Genomic DNA, 16,874 nt, shown 5'->3' on the forward strand with positions numbered 1-16,874 from the left:
CCAAGACTTCTAAGAGTAAATCTAAGAGGAAAAACTGAAAAGATTAAAAAATGTAAGGAGTGAAAAGTGGAGAGACCCCCAAAATACCCTGAGCTCTGATTCTGCTTGGCTTTTCATACACAGAGACAGAGGAACTCGCCTTCCTGTGAACGTGACAATTAGTAGGACTAATCAAAGGTCTCCCTTCAACAGTCTTCACAAAAAAAAAAAAAGATTTTTATTTCCTGAACAGTGGCCTGTCGAAATAACTTCCAAACTCCCGCAACTCTCTACTGATTCCAAAAAAGATTGTGCTTCTTTGTGTTTGAGAACTGTCACTATAAAGTTTTTTAATCTTCTGCAGAAGCATCTTGTGAAAAACGTCCATCAGAAAACAGCTCATAACGGACCGGAGCTTTAATGACTGTTAAATTGAAGTGGAAGGACCCTTCTCCTGTGGGGTCAAAGGTCGCGTGCAGCAAATTAAGGGTTCTGTCAAAAAGATGCTCACATAATGCTGCAAGGTGCAGCGGCCATCTGCAATCTCCCATGGCAACAATGATCTGTCACCGCGGCGAACTTCACAGCATCACACGTCCCCTGTTTCCAATTTACCTTTATCACACCTTAAAATAGAGCGTGGTGTAAATGTCTCACCTCCTCTGCTGGTTGAAGAAGCAGGTGAAGGACTGGCTGCTGACCTCTTTAGTGAAGTAATCCTCCCACCACAGAACGCTGTCTTTGTTCTTCTGGTTGTCCCGCTCACAGGGAGGGACGTATGAACACTGGGAGACACAAAACAGATCAATATCAACACCTGTGTCTTTAATAGATCAATGAAAGTAATCGGTTAAGGTGTTAAATCTCCTGGCGTTACATTATTTTGTCTCAGACTGATCAGATACGGACAAATGTTGGAGGATTGTTACATCACTCTGTTGTAGTGACAGTGATTACCCAGCAGGAAGTGCTGTAATAAGGTCACAACAAGGTGACAGGTTTGATCCTGATTGGCTCAGAGGGGGTTCGGCATCACTCTCTTGTTCTTTAGTTAAGGTTTAGTTTCAGCTTCCAAACATAACCTCTCTCACACACACACACACACACACACACACACACACACACACACACACACATACACACACATACACACACACACACACACACACGCAGATTCACGTAGCAGGAGGTTGATTGGTTCCTGACTGGTTGCTGTGGATCAACTGGTTGCTATGGCGATGATGTGATTGGTACACAGAAGGGGGGGTGGAGGGGGAGTTGTGGTGATTGCAACCTGAACTCCATCGAAATGAAAGATGAGACAATAACTACTGCAGGAAAAAACTGACCCAAAATCTCTGAAGTATACTCTCTGACTTCCTGTCTGTGTCTCTCAGCTCCACACTCACTGGGTCCTACAGAAGAGCTAAATCTTTAAAAACACAAATATAATTCTCAGTAATTTCCTAAAACAGCTGGACAGGAAAAAGCTAATTTATTGGGGACTATTTCCAGCGGCAGATTAATCCACATTTGATGCTTTAGTGAGTATTTGTGGCCGCAGGACGGTGTGTGTGGGATTGAGTCAAAATAAACTGCAGTGTGTGTTTAACACAGTCGCCAAAAAAGATGTTGGCATTGTAGATTTCTGCAAACCACTGATACATTATATTTGTACCTTATTATGTAGCTGACACATTGAAACTGTTGTTTGGGCACAAAAAGAACTTGATCATGATTAGGGGCTTAAAATATACTGTTTAGGAGGCAAAATCTCTGCTGGAAAAGCAGCAATGTCTTGGTAAAGACACAACCGCTTTTCGTCCCACTATCCCAGCAGGAAGTGCAGCCATGCCTCGGTAATTTTACTGTTGTAAAATTAACTCTATTAAAAGTCTCACAAAACCATCTTAGTTTGTCTTTACGCTGTTTTCACGATCACCAGCTGTGGTTTGGTTGAAATTAACCCTTAATTCACAGGGCCTTAAACCAAACGGATTGTACTCTTACGGGAGATCTATACCATCAGCACAGTTTCAAGGTTAGTGTCACAAATTCAGTATCTGACCAAATGTCTCCCCTTCTGTTCCTGAGATATGACGTTAAAACATGATGATGTCACAGTCAAGCTGACCTTTGACCTTTTGGATATAAAATGTCATTATTTTATCCTGTTAGACATTTGTGTGCATAATCAGCATATGAATTCCTGAGTTTTTGACTGCAACAGCGTTTTTATTGCATGTAATTCCACTTGCTATTATTGCTATAATGTGATAGTCACGCACTTAAGTAGTTGTGTGGTTATACCTGGGTTATTTGCTGAAGGGCGCCCTCTCTCAGAGGTACTGAGTAAATGCCACTGCAGGCGCTAAAACATTGCCTGTTGATGAGAGACGTGCCCAAGGTGAGTTGTCGAGCATAGCACTGTGAGTGAGTCACGAGTGGGTTGCTGAACTTTATGAGGGATATAGTGTCCAGATAGCGACTTTATGCACTTTGTGAAACAGCTGGCTTTATGCTAACGTAACGTGCTGTTCATTTGTAGCATGCTATGTGTGAGCTGCCTGTAATGAGCCAAATGTATGACTGACCATAAATATCCTGTTCCTGTTCAGGTACATATTTTTGTATTTTTATAATTGTATTAATAATTTGCTGTGTCAAAAATTTCACTGCTTGCGTAAAAACATTGCCAGTTGGTGAGTAATGTGCCCCAGTGTGCTATGTGTGAGCTGCCTGTAATGAGCCTACAGTGTGACTGAGCAGTACATATCCTGTTCCTGTTCAGAGAATAAACGACGAGCCTCCTCATTATTGACCACACAACGCAGATTCCATACCTCTGACCACAAAATTTGAATCAGTTTATTGTTAAGTCCAAGTGGATGTTTGTGCCAAATTTGAGGAAATTCCATCAAGGCCTTCTTGAGATATTGTGATAATGAGAGTGAGAATGACAAGGTCACAGTGACCTTGACCTTTGACCACCAAAATCTAATCAAGAATGTGATTGCACCAAATGCTAAAAAAAATTCCCTATAGGTGTTTGGGGATTTTGCATTAACAAGAATGAGACAGATGAAGTCACAGTGACCTTGACCTTTGACAACCAAAATGGAATCAGTTCGTCCTTAAATCCAAGTGGACAGCTGTGCCAAATTTGCAACATTCTTTCAAGGCATCCTTGAGATATCGCATTCACAAGAATGGGACGTATGTCCGTCCATTCGTATGGACAACCCAGAAACATAATTCCTCTGGTGTCAGCTATTGCTGAAGGTATGAAAATTGTTCCCATTCGTCACTTAGACACAAAACATGGGAACATGGGGTCCAGGTTAAAAAATACTTGAGGAGGTACTTGAGTAAATGAACGTCGTAGCGCAACATTCCTCCATCGTTAGCCTGTTGTCTGCTCGGCTCTATAAATATTAGATCCGGTAATTGTTCCAAAACTGCCTCTCCCTCTCTCCCTTGGTATGCAGCCATGATATGAAAGTGAAGTATAAGATATAATGGACTCCCAGGTGTTACTATGGAGAACATTCAGAGAGACATTTGTTCAATAAACCTGTCCAATATTCTCACATATCAGGACATTACTGTCGTCTCACGTGGGCTCAGAGTGATGAATGTGTCGACCACGGACATGTTTTATCTCCTCTCAGCTGTAAAAGTGCAGCTGATGTTTTTATGATCAGATCTTCACTGGATTAGTTTTTTCTGTCTGATTGCATCTCGTCCACATTAGTGAAGGTACAGAGACCGTCGCTGTGTGTGTGTGTGTGTTTAGGTAATTGTCAGCTTACTACCCCGCTCAGCTCGGCTCAGCAGCCATTCATCCCTCAACACCATTCATCACTCAGCCAATCAAACATGCCTCGCCCGATGACATCATAAGTGGGTCGCCCTGCCAGATGATTGCGGTTGCTATGCCAACAGGCTGAGGGTACAATTATATGTGTGTGTGTGTTTTGGTGTCTAATAAATGGTCTAAATAAGATCAATCCAGAGTGTGTGTGTTGACATGTGGAGGGTTTCTCTGAGACGACAGGACGAACACACTGATCAGGATGTTGTCACAGTCCGAACACGCAGCACGTCTCATTTACTCTCAGGTGATGCTGTTACTGCAGGTGTTTGATATTCAAGGCAAACACACACTAATGCATTTAAAGTTTGTGTTTTTTATTTGGTTTGACAATCCTGCTGTTGTTATAATGAAACAAAGTCGGTAAGACTGAGACGTGACTGTGACTGTGTCTCATGTGATTTCTACTTGTTATTTATTTATCTGCTGTCTGTCTTTAATCTGTTCTTTAATCTATTGTCTTATAAACCTTTTGAGAACAACAAATAAGGGATAATTCCCAACAAGGTGTCCATTATCAGCGATTAATTGACTCCCTGCAGCCAATCAGAATCAAGTATTCACCCAGACCGTGGTATAAAAAGGACATACGATGAGCAATGAGCCGCTGCTGTCCCACATAACAAAGACAACCAAAGTTAACTGTGAGCGTGAGAGCATCAATCACTTCCTGACAGGCTGACAGGTACAAAAACAGCTGATCCTGATTGGATCATTCAAGGAGAGAAGTTCTTTGATTGGTCGGTAATGAAGACATGAACTTTGACCTGCTGGAAGTTTAGAAGAAGCAGAGTGAGAAAGAGGAAGCTGGTGTTGATGTACAACTAGAATTACCACCTCAAAGTTGTATACCTCTGTGAACCAGTCAAGGTGGAGTCACAGTTTACATCCATGTCTGTCCAGAGCAGGGTTGAAAATTAGCACCAGCCAAATGCTGGTAAAATATGCTTCACTCATCAGCCAAAAAGACAAAGTAATCTATTGAGTGGCTAGTAGATTTTGGAATAAACCAGCCACATTGGCAGGTGTACAAAAAAAAATTAACTTCCAACCCTGGTCCAGACTCACATGCAGCCATGACAGTTGACATGCTTTAAATATGGATGTTGCTGCAAAGACACTACATATTCTAAAACATGGATGCTTCACACAGATCTTCAACGTGACAGCACCAGACCCCCAGGAAAGCAGCTTGCAAGAAATTCTTCCCAGTGGTCACTGCAGCAAAAAAAATCCCCTGTGGCTCATAAAGCATTTCCCCATAGGCCATCATTATAAAAGAGACGTCTGTAAAACTGTTGATGGGACACCCAAAACTGCAAACAAGGCAGCAGGACAATGCACCATGCCACACCACAAAAACTGCTCAGGAATGGCCCAAGGAACTTGACAAAAAGCTCAAGGCGTCAACCCTTGCCTCTAAAATTCCTAGTTCCCCATACAACTGAGCATCTGTGGGACGTGCCGATACCCCAGACTTACTGCCCATCCACGGTGGGGCCTCTATGGATTGAACATAGCTCTGGCATGTCAAGGTATGGACACAGGAAGTCTGGATGCCCCGTGGTGTCTGGCACCAGATCTTCACAGCAGATCCTTCAAGTCCTGTGGATTGCGAGATGACATACCAGCATGTCCCAAGGATGTTCGATCAGATTTGGATCTGGGGAACTTGGAGGCCAGGTCAAGGCCTTAAGCTCTTTGTCACGTTCCTTGGGCCATTCCTGAGCAGTTTTTGCATTGTGGCATGACACATCGTCCTGCTGGGGGCCACTGCCATTGGGAACTGATGTTGCCATGAGGGGGTTTGCTTGGTCCGCAGTGGTGTTCAGGTGGGGGGTGCGTGTCAAGTGGCATTGTATTGTAACAAGATGATCAATGTTATTTACTGTGGAACTTAACCTTGAAGCTGTAAAACTTTTTAGCGTATGCACTAGGCAAACAACTCAATTGGAATGACTAGGCGCCATGTTGGCATCCGGTATCTGGTTATTATTAAACTCTATGGACAGCACAGATCTATACAATCAGCACCTAAGATTAGAGTCAGTCTGCCCAAATGTCTCCCCTTCTGCTCCTGAGATATGCTGTTAAAAATGGCCAAAAAGGTTTCTTTGCATAACGTTATTCAATTTGATTCATTTGTATTTACAAAGCTCAGTATGACAAACCACAATTTACCTCATACGACATCCCTCTGTCCTTCAGACCCTCATGGCAGATAAGAAAAAACGCCCCCAAAACCTCTTTAAATGGGAACTTTGACCACCAAACTCTTATCAGGTGGATGTTTGTGCCAAATTTGAAGACATGGAGGCATAAAAATGTCTCCCCGGCAGCACAAAAGATCTATACACTGGGTAGCAATCAGCACAATTTCACCAATTCAGTAACTCTCTGCACTTGGACTTGTACAGCACCTTTCCAGTCACATTCACCCATTCACACACACATTCACACACTGGTGGACGAGGGTACCAAACAAGGTGCCACCTGCTACTCAGCTTTTAACACACTCACACTCCGACAGAACAGCCACCGGAGGCAAATTAGGCCTCAGTATCTCGCTCAAGAATACTTTGACATGCTGGGAATCAAACTGCTGATCTTCCTATTAGTGGACAACCTGCTCTCCCTCTGACAGCTGCTGCCGTCTCCCCTTCTGTTCCTGAGTCTGTACGGATGACAGTGTTTATCTTCCCCCTGTGCCGCCAGCAGCCGGACCTCTGCTGCAACTGGTGGCAAGCCAAACACCGTTCATCTGCGCACACTGTGATGACACACAGCTGGTTGAATATGAGCAAAGTTTCCCTGCCTCCCTTCACTGGTTCCTGTACAGCAAAAGCAGCATGTGCAGTAGGCTATATCTTCAGTAGCTAGCTAACCCTACACTTTTCAGGGTTTGATTTTGGTTTTGGAACAGGGAAGAAACGTATATCTTTTTCCAACCTCTCCAGGTAAAGAGTATCATTAATACACGACGTGCCCCAGACGCAACATTTAGCTCCAAATCCACAAAACTAGCCTGAAAATGAAGGAGATCTGAAACGACTGCATTAGAGTCTGTGTTGTTGTCGGACCCTTGTTTTCGAGCTGTATGATTGGTTAGTCTCGTTCAAGGGGTGGGACTGTTTAGTCACTTAACGAACCATTTCAGCCTAACCTCTTTGAGGCCTTACCAATATATTTGCATGTATAATCATTACGTATATTAAAGTGAGTTATCTTCAGGAGTAGACTTCTTTTTCCTTCTTGTCCGATATGGTAAACATACACAGCTCTCAAACTAAACATTACACGTCCGTATTGATACACCCAGGACCTAAAATCTTTCTCTCGTATCAATTTGCCTCCTACATAAAGAATAAATCCAGACACTAAAATGTAAAAATACAAAGTCATTAACATCCAGACTGTCTGCTGACATTATCAGAGTGAGGCGGTGTTGCTGTCACACAACCTTATTATGAATTTAAATAGATAATCAGGATGTGAGTGTGTGTGCGTTTTGTGTTCAGTGACCTGCTGTTGCCTTTCTGTCTGACTCTGACTCTGCACACGGCTAAACAGATTAACATGAGGCCACATCCACCTGTCTGTCTCTCCGTCTGTCTGTCCTCCTCTGGAGGCTGGGTGAACAGGACAGTGATGAATCTGCAGGTCACTGTGTGCTTATTTAAAGCAGGTGTGTGTGTTTGTCCTGAGAGAATCAACCTCATCAGAGCTCAGCTGCTTCCTAACAAGATCATTTCCTGTAAACTACGAAATAAAACGTATTATTGTTATGTAATAGTAATAATGTAGAGGTAAACAAACAAACAAACGAAGGTTTCCCTCTGGGCTCTGGGTCACTGTGATAAACAGTCCTTACTACTGTCACTATTTTTTACAAACCAAATAATCAGTGGTGGTGCAATGGTGAAAATAATCAGCAGATTAATCCATAATGAAAATAATTATTATTCAATAGTTTAAACTGAGCTCCACCTCAACATACTGCAGCAGTAAAATCCTGCTTTTATATTAATGCGTGAGTCAGAATCACCTAATGAGATCAGATATAACAGTCACAGTTTGATACTTTTAATACTTAAACTACATTTTACCAAATGCCAAATGGCCCTTTCTAGAGCCAGTGTTTGGTTTGTCCATTCTGGGCTACTGTAGAAACACGGTGGTGCAACATGGTGATAGACGAGGACCTGCTCCCTATGTAGATATAAACGTCTCATTATAAGGTTACAAAAACACAACAGTCTTAGGGCCCGTCCCAATACACCCCCTTAGCCCTACCCCTTGGCCCTACCCCTACATTTGCGCGTTCCCACGAGGGGTAGTGGTGTCTCAATTCCTTTTTGCGTGTAGGGTTAGGGGGCATAATGAGGGGCAGTGGGTATGAAACTAGCCCTTCCGAGTGAAGGATTTCAGATGATGACTTGCCAGCGAGGGGTAGACGTCGCCATGGCTACCACCGAGCAAGAGACGGGGGAAAAAGTTCATAGCTAACGTTACCGTTGTCAGGTTGCTTGTTAGCTAGCAAGCTAGCTTGTCCTATCTGGCGTCTGTCATCTGTCCTGTTCTGCAAAATTGTCGGACTTTTCACATTACGATAACACGCCAGCTAGTACAACTATGCTGCCTCGTAATGTTAGCTGGTTAGCTAGCTAGCAGAAGTCCCCTGTCATCTGTCGTTCATCAAACGAAGCATGATGAATGTGGCAAACGTGATAGGTAGGATGAATGAGACTCCATTGTAGATGCCGGTTGGAAATGTAGATGGCTCGCAGCTTCCTGTTTAAAACAGTTACGTATGCGTGAACGTAACCGACGCGGTGACGTAGTGAGTGGTGTCCCAATTCCTAGGGAAAGATTTCAACCCCTACCCCTCGTTGCTTCATTTCGAGGGCTAAGGGGTAGTGGACAAGGGGGGTTATTGAGATTGGGCCTTTCAGGTGATTATACACTAAAGAAAACATACTTATTATATTATATTCCATATCTGCCAATATATCCCCTTGAATCCTGCAAACTGGACCTTATTAAATCTAAAAATATTTTTAATGCAGAGAGGTGAGTGAAGCAGAGGGAGACAGAAGCTCCTGGCTGGGCAGGGACACACCAACGGCCCCCCTGATGTCCTGGAGCTCCAGAAGCTCTGCCTCATTACAGTTAATTAGTTTAACACACACACACACACACACACACACACACACACACACACACACACTAGTGTAGTCATTCCTCACTGATTACATTAAGTATTTTTCCCCTGAAGAAACACATGCTTTCATAAATTAATAATTCTCGGTGCTGACCTTTTCAGCTGATTTGTTGTGTTTGTATTTTTATACTAGGAGGTCCACATGTGGACACAGTGTCCTCCACACTGAGGACATCTCCCTTAAATGATGAGTCTGGGGTCAGAGTTCATTGTTAATATTAAAACGGTGGGTAAAGTCAGAGGTGCAGAGTGTCAGTGGCGCCCTCTGGTTACCCGTCGCTCCTGTCATTTACATTTATCACATAATTAAGTCATAAACGAGGAAATTACTTGGCGAGTAATTGGCTGAGTGAAGCCGCCCACCTGCCTTCATCTCCTCTCTTCCTTCCTCTCTGTCACACTGTGTTCACGTCGCTCTCTCGTTCCTATTCACCAGTTCACAGCTGAGAACACACTTTAAACGACAGGAAGGAAGAGACTCAAATGAATCTGATGTACTGAAGTGAGGTCTCTGCTGCTGATGAGAGAAGACGCAACTTTATTCATCCTGAGGGAAATTGCTGTGCAGCAGTGCTCAGGAAATAAAAGTGCAGGGGTTGATAACGTTATTGATCAGAACATCAATGATCTTAAATCTCACTTCTTTTATGTGTTGAGTTTGATCTTAAACTAAAGTCTCAGTATGAGACAGCATTTGTTCATTTTAAACTTCTTTCATTAGTATTATGATAATTTAACCATCATATTTTAGGTTAAAAATTATTATTATATAATTATCTAACAGTTCATTAGCTTCATCTTCTCAGGGGTGAATATTTGTGTCTTTCCTTTATTCTCTGTGACTGTAAACTGAATATATTTGTCTTTTAGATCAGCATGTTGTCATTTTGTTTTCATTTTTTACCCCTATGAGCAGCATCTTCATTTCCTTTGTGTGTTGTAAAATAAAATAGACTATATCCAGAATGTAATGCAGAAGCAAGACAAGCTGAATGCTTTTAATTAGGACTCTCAAATGATTCATTTTTCAAATCACGATGAATTGCTGAATTTCAAAAGTTAATCCTGATTTATCGCATTTTAAAAATGTCATTATTTTGCATTTCAGATTGGCTTCACTATAACTCGCAGCATTCACAGACAAACACTTGTCTTTATCTGAACACATTTTCTCCACAAATATGTTTTTAGCAAAAGCCTATTTATATTGTATACATTAGCCTAGTGACTAGCGGACTTTTCCTCTACTCATATAAAACCAGGGACAACAGCAACATTTAACAAAAGTAACGTTACAAAATTCGGCTCCATTACAACTCACAAGGTTCACTGACAAAACAACTGTCTTTTACTAAACACGTTTTCCAAACGAATACAATATGCTAACATTATTAGCACAAGCCTATGGCATTTTACACTGTATAAATTAGCCTAGCAGCTAGCGGACTTTTCCTCTGCTCATATGAAGCCAGGATAAATCACACACAGGACTTAAAATGCAGGTCTGCAGTCAGTTTCCACTTCCAGCTTCATCCACAGGTCTGTGGTGATTCACTTAAAGAAGAGGAGGTGATCTGAACACCCTCCTATTAAAAAGAAAGAGTTTTTATATCTTCACCCTCCAGACTCTTTCTCCTAGTGGTTTGAATCAAGAATATGAGATCAAACACTTTCTTTAAAACCATTAGACTTACTTGAGTGATGAATTAACATATTTTTCTTATTTTTTATATATTCCTATATTGTTCTATATGGTTTCGTCGGTTTACATGTCCCAGTAGACTTGGACATGACTGTGAACACTATTTTTGGTGTTCAGGATCTGTGAGCTTAATCATTTGATTTTTTTCCATTGATGAGGTCTATTTAAATACATGAGATAAGGTTTTGCTGCTAAGATGTATTTTTGATGATTTGTTTAACTGTGATGATTTGCTAACTTTAATGTTATTCTGTTGAAGAGACTAATAGCCCACGCTGATTAATTGAATATAATCCACTTAATATGATTGCTGCTCATGATATATTATTCGATGTTTTTTTGAATTGTAGGTCCCCTTTTTTCTGATGGAATTTTATAATATAAACATATATTCTCAGAGTGTTTTTGATGTACTTGTACTGAATTGTTACCCTGGATTGAATTTGATGTTTGCTTTTTCTGGTCGATGTTTTTTTAAAAAATAACCCCAGATGATATTTGGATGATTAACCACACCTGTTGCACACAACGTTATAAATAGAGGTGTGGTTTTCATTTTCCAACATTCAGACCTGACGAAGATCCCTCTAGGATCGAAACGTTGTTCATTAAAGTTTGTGGCATGGAGTAAGTGTGCAGGCTCTACCTCTTTTTCATTCACTTAATCTTTCCCTTAACTTAACCCAAGGGCTTTTGTTGTCAAAACCTGAGACAGGAGTCTGGACGTGAAACTGAGGCTCTGGTGTCAAGGTCCTGCACTCTGTGCACCCATCATTCCCCCCAACCACCTCTTTCTGAAGTCTACACAGTACATGAATGTTCTGTTTCGTTACTTGACAGAAACCTCGTCTCTGAACATTACACAGGCAGCAAGTCGTTGCTACAACAACGTAAACAAGAAAGCAGTAACATACAAACATCATTTCTAGGAGAGAGACACAGTTGGTGTGCAACATTTCAGTGTGTAACAATTTCTTATCAGATAACAGATTAAAAACACGCACAAGAAAAAAATAGACTTCATGTGCAAAGGCCTTAATCCTCAACATGAAGCTCACATCTGCAGTGTGTGTGTGTGTGTTGAGATATTACACATCTAAAACCAACCCAGCTTTACTTTGTCGTTAAGACTTCAGCACTTATGAAATATTTTATGTGATGAACTCACACTCACACGCACGCACGCACGCACGCACGCACGCACGCACGCACGCACGCACGCACGCACGCACGCACACCTCAGGATGCTGTCATTAGTTGCAGGCACAGAAAAGCACTCTGGTAAAATATAGCAAGGGCCGACCTGTGTGTGTGTGTGTGTGTGTGTGTGTGTGTGTGTGAGTGAGTGAGTGTGTGAGTGTGTGTGCATGTGTGCTACTAAAGTAAAATACATGTGGGCGCACACACACACACACACACACACACACACACACACACACACACACACACACACACACACACGATTCAATCCTTTTCTAGTTTAATGGAGTCTGCCAAGCTGAGGCGGGCTACATTAGTATTGTGTGTGTGTGTGTGTGTATTTGATAGAAAGCTGGGGACCATTATGAGCTTGAAGCAATAGACTGCAAACAGGCTCACAGAGAATACAAACAAACTTTTTCACTTGATATACAGTAAACAAACAAACAAATCCTATTTTCTGACAATTACACAAATTGGCCAATAAGAACGATCTGTAATTTACAAGAAACGTGTTTTGTTTAAACTGCTCTTCAGTTTCAAAATAGACTTCGATATGTTTTAAATGTTATATTGTTTGTGTCTGGCAGGACCACAACATGCAGCCCTATAAACACAAAAGTCTGTCCGTGAGAGATGCTCTATGACAAAAGATAACGCATTGCAAGCTGCGGCAATAGCATGAAATGGTGTACACTACCAGTCCCCTAAGTGGGCGTGGTCTCCTCTCCTGCTTAAGCTGGATTTATACGCACTTGTGCGTCAGCTCTACGCTGTAGCCTACACACATGGCCTACACTGTTGTGAGCATTTATACTTGTGCGGTGGTGTGTTTGTGTCACTCTGCAGTTACACCTCCAAAACACTAGCTGGTGATGGAGGTTTCTGTGAAGTGCTGTAAAGTTTAGTTCAAAACACACATTAAACACACAGTAAACACACATTAAATACACATTAAACACACATTAAACACACATTAAACACACATTAAACATGGCTTAACAGAGACAGTTTCAAACACAATCAGCTTCACTATAACTCGCAGCATTCACAGACAAACACTTGTCTTTATCTGGACACATTTTCCCCACAAATACAACATGCTAACGTTATTAGCACAAGCCTATGGCATTTTACATTGTATAAATTAGCGTCTAGCAGACTTTTCCTCTACTCATATGAAGCCAGGGACAACAGCAACATTTAACAAAGGTAACGTTACATAATTCGGCTCCATTACAACTCACAACATTCACAGACAAAACAACTGTCTTATACTAAACACGTTTTCCAAACAAAAATGCTATTTTAGTGGAGGCTTTATTGTCTTCACAATTTATTGTTTCTTATCTGTGAAATTAAAGTAAATCAAAGCTTTGTTTCCACTGAGGGAAATGGTTTCAGCTTACAGAAATAAACAGGAGGTCTGCGTCACTGTGACGTTTCATTTCTGGGGAGGTCAGGCTACTACTGCGTAGGTTTCTGTTGTCTTGCTGCAGAAGCAGCTACAAGCTACACCAAAGCATCCGCCTATCATTGCAGCTATGGAGTGTAGCAACAACAGCTGCTTTTAAAATGCTTTTCTTTTAGGGGGATGCTCTTGCAGGTAGGTGGTTGTCAGGGAGGTTATCGTACCGCAGTGTGAAAGCAGCGTCAGTCACATAAACAGCTCTGTAGGAATGTTGTCTTTTTCAAAATAAGGGCAAGAACCAGAATATTTGGTGCATGTAAACATAATCATTGACGCAAATTATGTCCATAAGTATCAAAATAAGACGAACATGAAATGCTCTTTCCCAGTTTTTAAATGACTTTGCAGTGATTCATGTTTGGAGTTTTAATGTCACCCTGAGAGATTCAAACGAGACAAAATACAAACAGAAACCATTTGTTTTCACACCTACTGAATCCGTGAACACGGTGCTTCATTTACTGTGTGTGTGCGTGAATACACACACACACACACACACACACACACACACACACACACACACACACACACACACAAGTTTGATCTGTTTCTCACATTTTAATTAAAGCAGCAGATTTGCGTCGTTATCTGATCAGAAACACCAGCTTATCCATTCCTGTTTAGAGACCACACACACACACACACACACACACACACACACACACACACACACACACACACACACTGCAGCAGTCGTGTGTGAAAACTCTGGTGGTCCATTTATTTTTTCTTCCAGCTATTTTTCTCTGTTCTCGTCTCCACAGTTCATTTTTGTTTGGACAAAAATGAAACGAACTCCTGACCCCAATAACAAAAGATGGTTCAGGAGGTGTGTGTATGACTGTGTGTGTATTACTGCGTGTGTATTACCATGCATGTGTGTGTGTCCACCACAATAACTCTCTGGGAGGTTATCACACTGATGTGTTGACGTGTCTCGTCTGCTCAGATCCACCCGTCCATAAAGGGACATTCTGGCGATTCGCTCTTTATTAAAAGACTTAATTTGTTTTTTAATCATGATTAATTAAAATCTCACCGCCATCTCTTTATACTGCTGCACTCAGGTAGTTATGTGTTTTTAAACAGCTCCCAAACGTCATACAAACAGCTTTGGAGACAATTATTTTACACCTCAGTTCATTTTCTCATCAGAGTGACGCAGGAACTGGAAACTGTTCTCTGAAGAACTCATCTGGCTGTTTTTACCACATTCACTCCAGCTGCTGATTTTTACTGTAATGTGACTTATGTTCGATCTAACAGAGCTTTCTTTTGGCATTAAATATAACTACATCCTCAACTCCATCATGCAGAGAAACTTTGTGGGATGATAGTTGATGTTGCCGTTATATTTCATGTCAAAAGAAGCTCTATTAGATCAAACATAACTCAAATCATTCAGGGTGAATATGGTAAAAACAGCAAAAAAATCTGGGGGATTTGTTTTGAAAAATTAGAGTCATTACAACTGTTTCAGCCTCAAAATGTCAAACATCTTTCTTGAGCAAAATGGAGGACATTTCCTTAATTAAAAAAACAAACAGTAACCCAATCGCCTGAATAAATTTGAATTTTGGTGCCACAATCACCGCAGGAATTGCTGCAAAAAACAACCTGCACAGTTTGTATCTGAGCTCGCCCCGAGAGTTTTTGCGCAAGACCCGTTAAAAGTCAGCATTTCCTCTTTGAATTTTACTTTTAGACATTGAAACACTGATTACAAGCTAAAGCCAACTTAAGTCTTTTCAATGCAGTAACAGACATTTGAGGCGACAGGGCGGGGCAGTGGTCAGCATTGTGTAGAAAGCTCTAACACCAGGATATTTGCGAGAACCTGGCTCCATTCAAGCCTCGGGGAATGTTATGAAGTTACGGCCGGCCTGAGCCTAGTGGGTCAGATCGGGCCCAGTCGGGTTTGGGCAGAAAATCAAAGCTGTAGGCACAATCGTCACTGGAAATGCAGCGATGTCTCACTAATAAACCACCAGTGCTTTTGTTTCCTGGTCTCGAACTGTGGTCTGAAGCTTGACACCACCCACTGGTTTGTGGACTCCTGTTTTGCAGCCTTAAAGGATAACTTTGGTATTTTTCAACCTGTTATCCTTTAAGTCTGGCATTTCGGCCTTCGCCATATTGGAATTTTGATCATATTTGGACGGGAGGGTTGAGCTGCAAAGAAGCGAGGGGCGGATCTGACCCATAGACTGGACTTGCTCTTGTAGCCAGCCTCAAGTGGCCATTAGAGGAACTGCAGTTTTTGGCACTTGAGGTCACCGCTTGTATGAAACTGTAAAATGTACAAATTAAACGTACCCGGGGTTTTTGCAACATAAATTGCGAACATTTTCCTCTGGTGACTGGGCTGAATATAGTATTGTTATTCAGAGACAGAGCAACTTGCTAAAACAGAGGACAGCATCTTAATAATCCTCTTTTCATTATCATATTTAAAATAAAAATGTCTTAATTAGTTGTATTGTTTTTTACTTTTACTTATTTTTCTTAAATCAATTTTATTTTACTGTTTTTTTCTTTTCTTCTGTTTTTCCAATTTTTTTTATTTTTTTAAAAATTATTTTATTTTATGTTTATTTTAGTTTTCTCATTATTTTATTTTCTTCAGTTTATTATTATTATTATTAATTTAATAATAGAAAAAATGAAAATAAAAATCCTCTTTTTATTGTTTTCTCTTCTAAGTTAAATCTCACACCTGTTGCAGACCTCAGTTTTTACAGTTTAAAAAAAAAAAAAAATAGTGACAGAAATGATGGACAACTCCACTAAATCAAGACACAAGCTGTAAAAGCCGCACTGACATCAGAACATGGAGTACAAACATATAGAGACAGTTAGTGTGTGTGACAGCCGAGCTGCTGTTGATCTGAATGTCATGTCAGTCATCTGGTCCACAGGCGGCTCCATTAACTAATCGCCCCCTATAGACACAACACCAATTAACTCCAGGTCTGTATCTCTCTCCATCCATCAGCTGTTGTACAGACACAACGTCCTGCAATTAACTCTCCCCGTCTGTCTGTCTGTCTCTCTGTCTGTTTGTTGCTCTTATGAGTCGAAGGAAAAAGGTCGCAGAGCTCATGAAGAAGAAGGAAAATTACGTTTCCATTTCCTGAGTCTTTCATGGTGGTTAGTATTTCTGACAGCTATCATGACCTTATGTTCATAATGGATTCAACGATGGTGACAGAAGTACGCAGATCTTTTACTTAAAGTTCAGTGGAATATAGAGGGATATATTGGCAGAGATGAAAATAATATATGTTTTCTTTAGCATATAATCACTTGAAAAAAAGAAAAGGTAGTACTCGGAGTCGCAGTCCTATACGCCTCTCTGAGCTTCTAGTTCAGTTACCCAGCCATAGTTTTCATAGTTTTATACAAACGGTGTCTGTCCCCCGACCAC

General features: G+C 41.2%; 1 protein-coding gene across 1 annotated transcript in view; it reads right to left on the reverse strand.

The window, feature by feature from the left end:
* The window catches only part of LOC126386756 (calcium-activated potassium channel subunit beta-4-like), a 42,648-nt gene that overhangs the window by 12,302 nt on the left and 13,472 nt on the right, over positions 1 to 16,874 (reverse strand). The window contains exon 3 of the mRNA XM_050039317.1: positions 637 to 764. Coding sequence (XP_049895274.1) covers positions 637 to 764 — 128 coding nt within the window. The remainder of the gene's footprint in view (positions 1 to 636; positions 765 to 16,874) is intronic.

The sequence above is a fragment of the Epinephelus moara genome, chromosome 24, assembly GCF_006386435.1.
Source record: "Epinephelus moara isolate mb chromosome 24, YSFRI_EMoa_1.0, whole genome shotgun sequence".
In the NCBI taxonomy this organism is placed as follows: Eukaryota; Metazoa; Chordata; class Actinopteri; order Perciformes; family Serranidae; genus Epinephelus; species Epinephelus moara.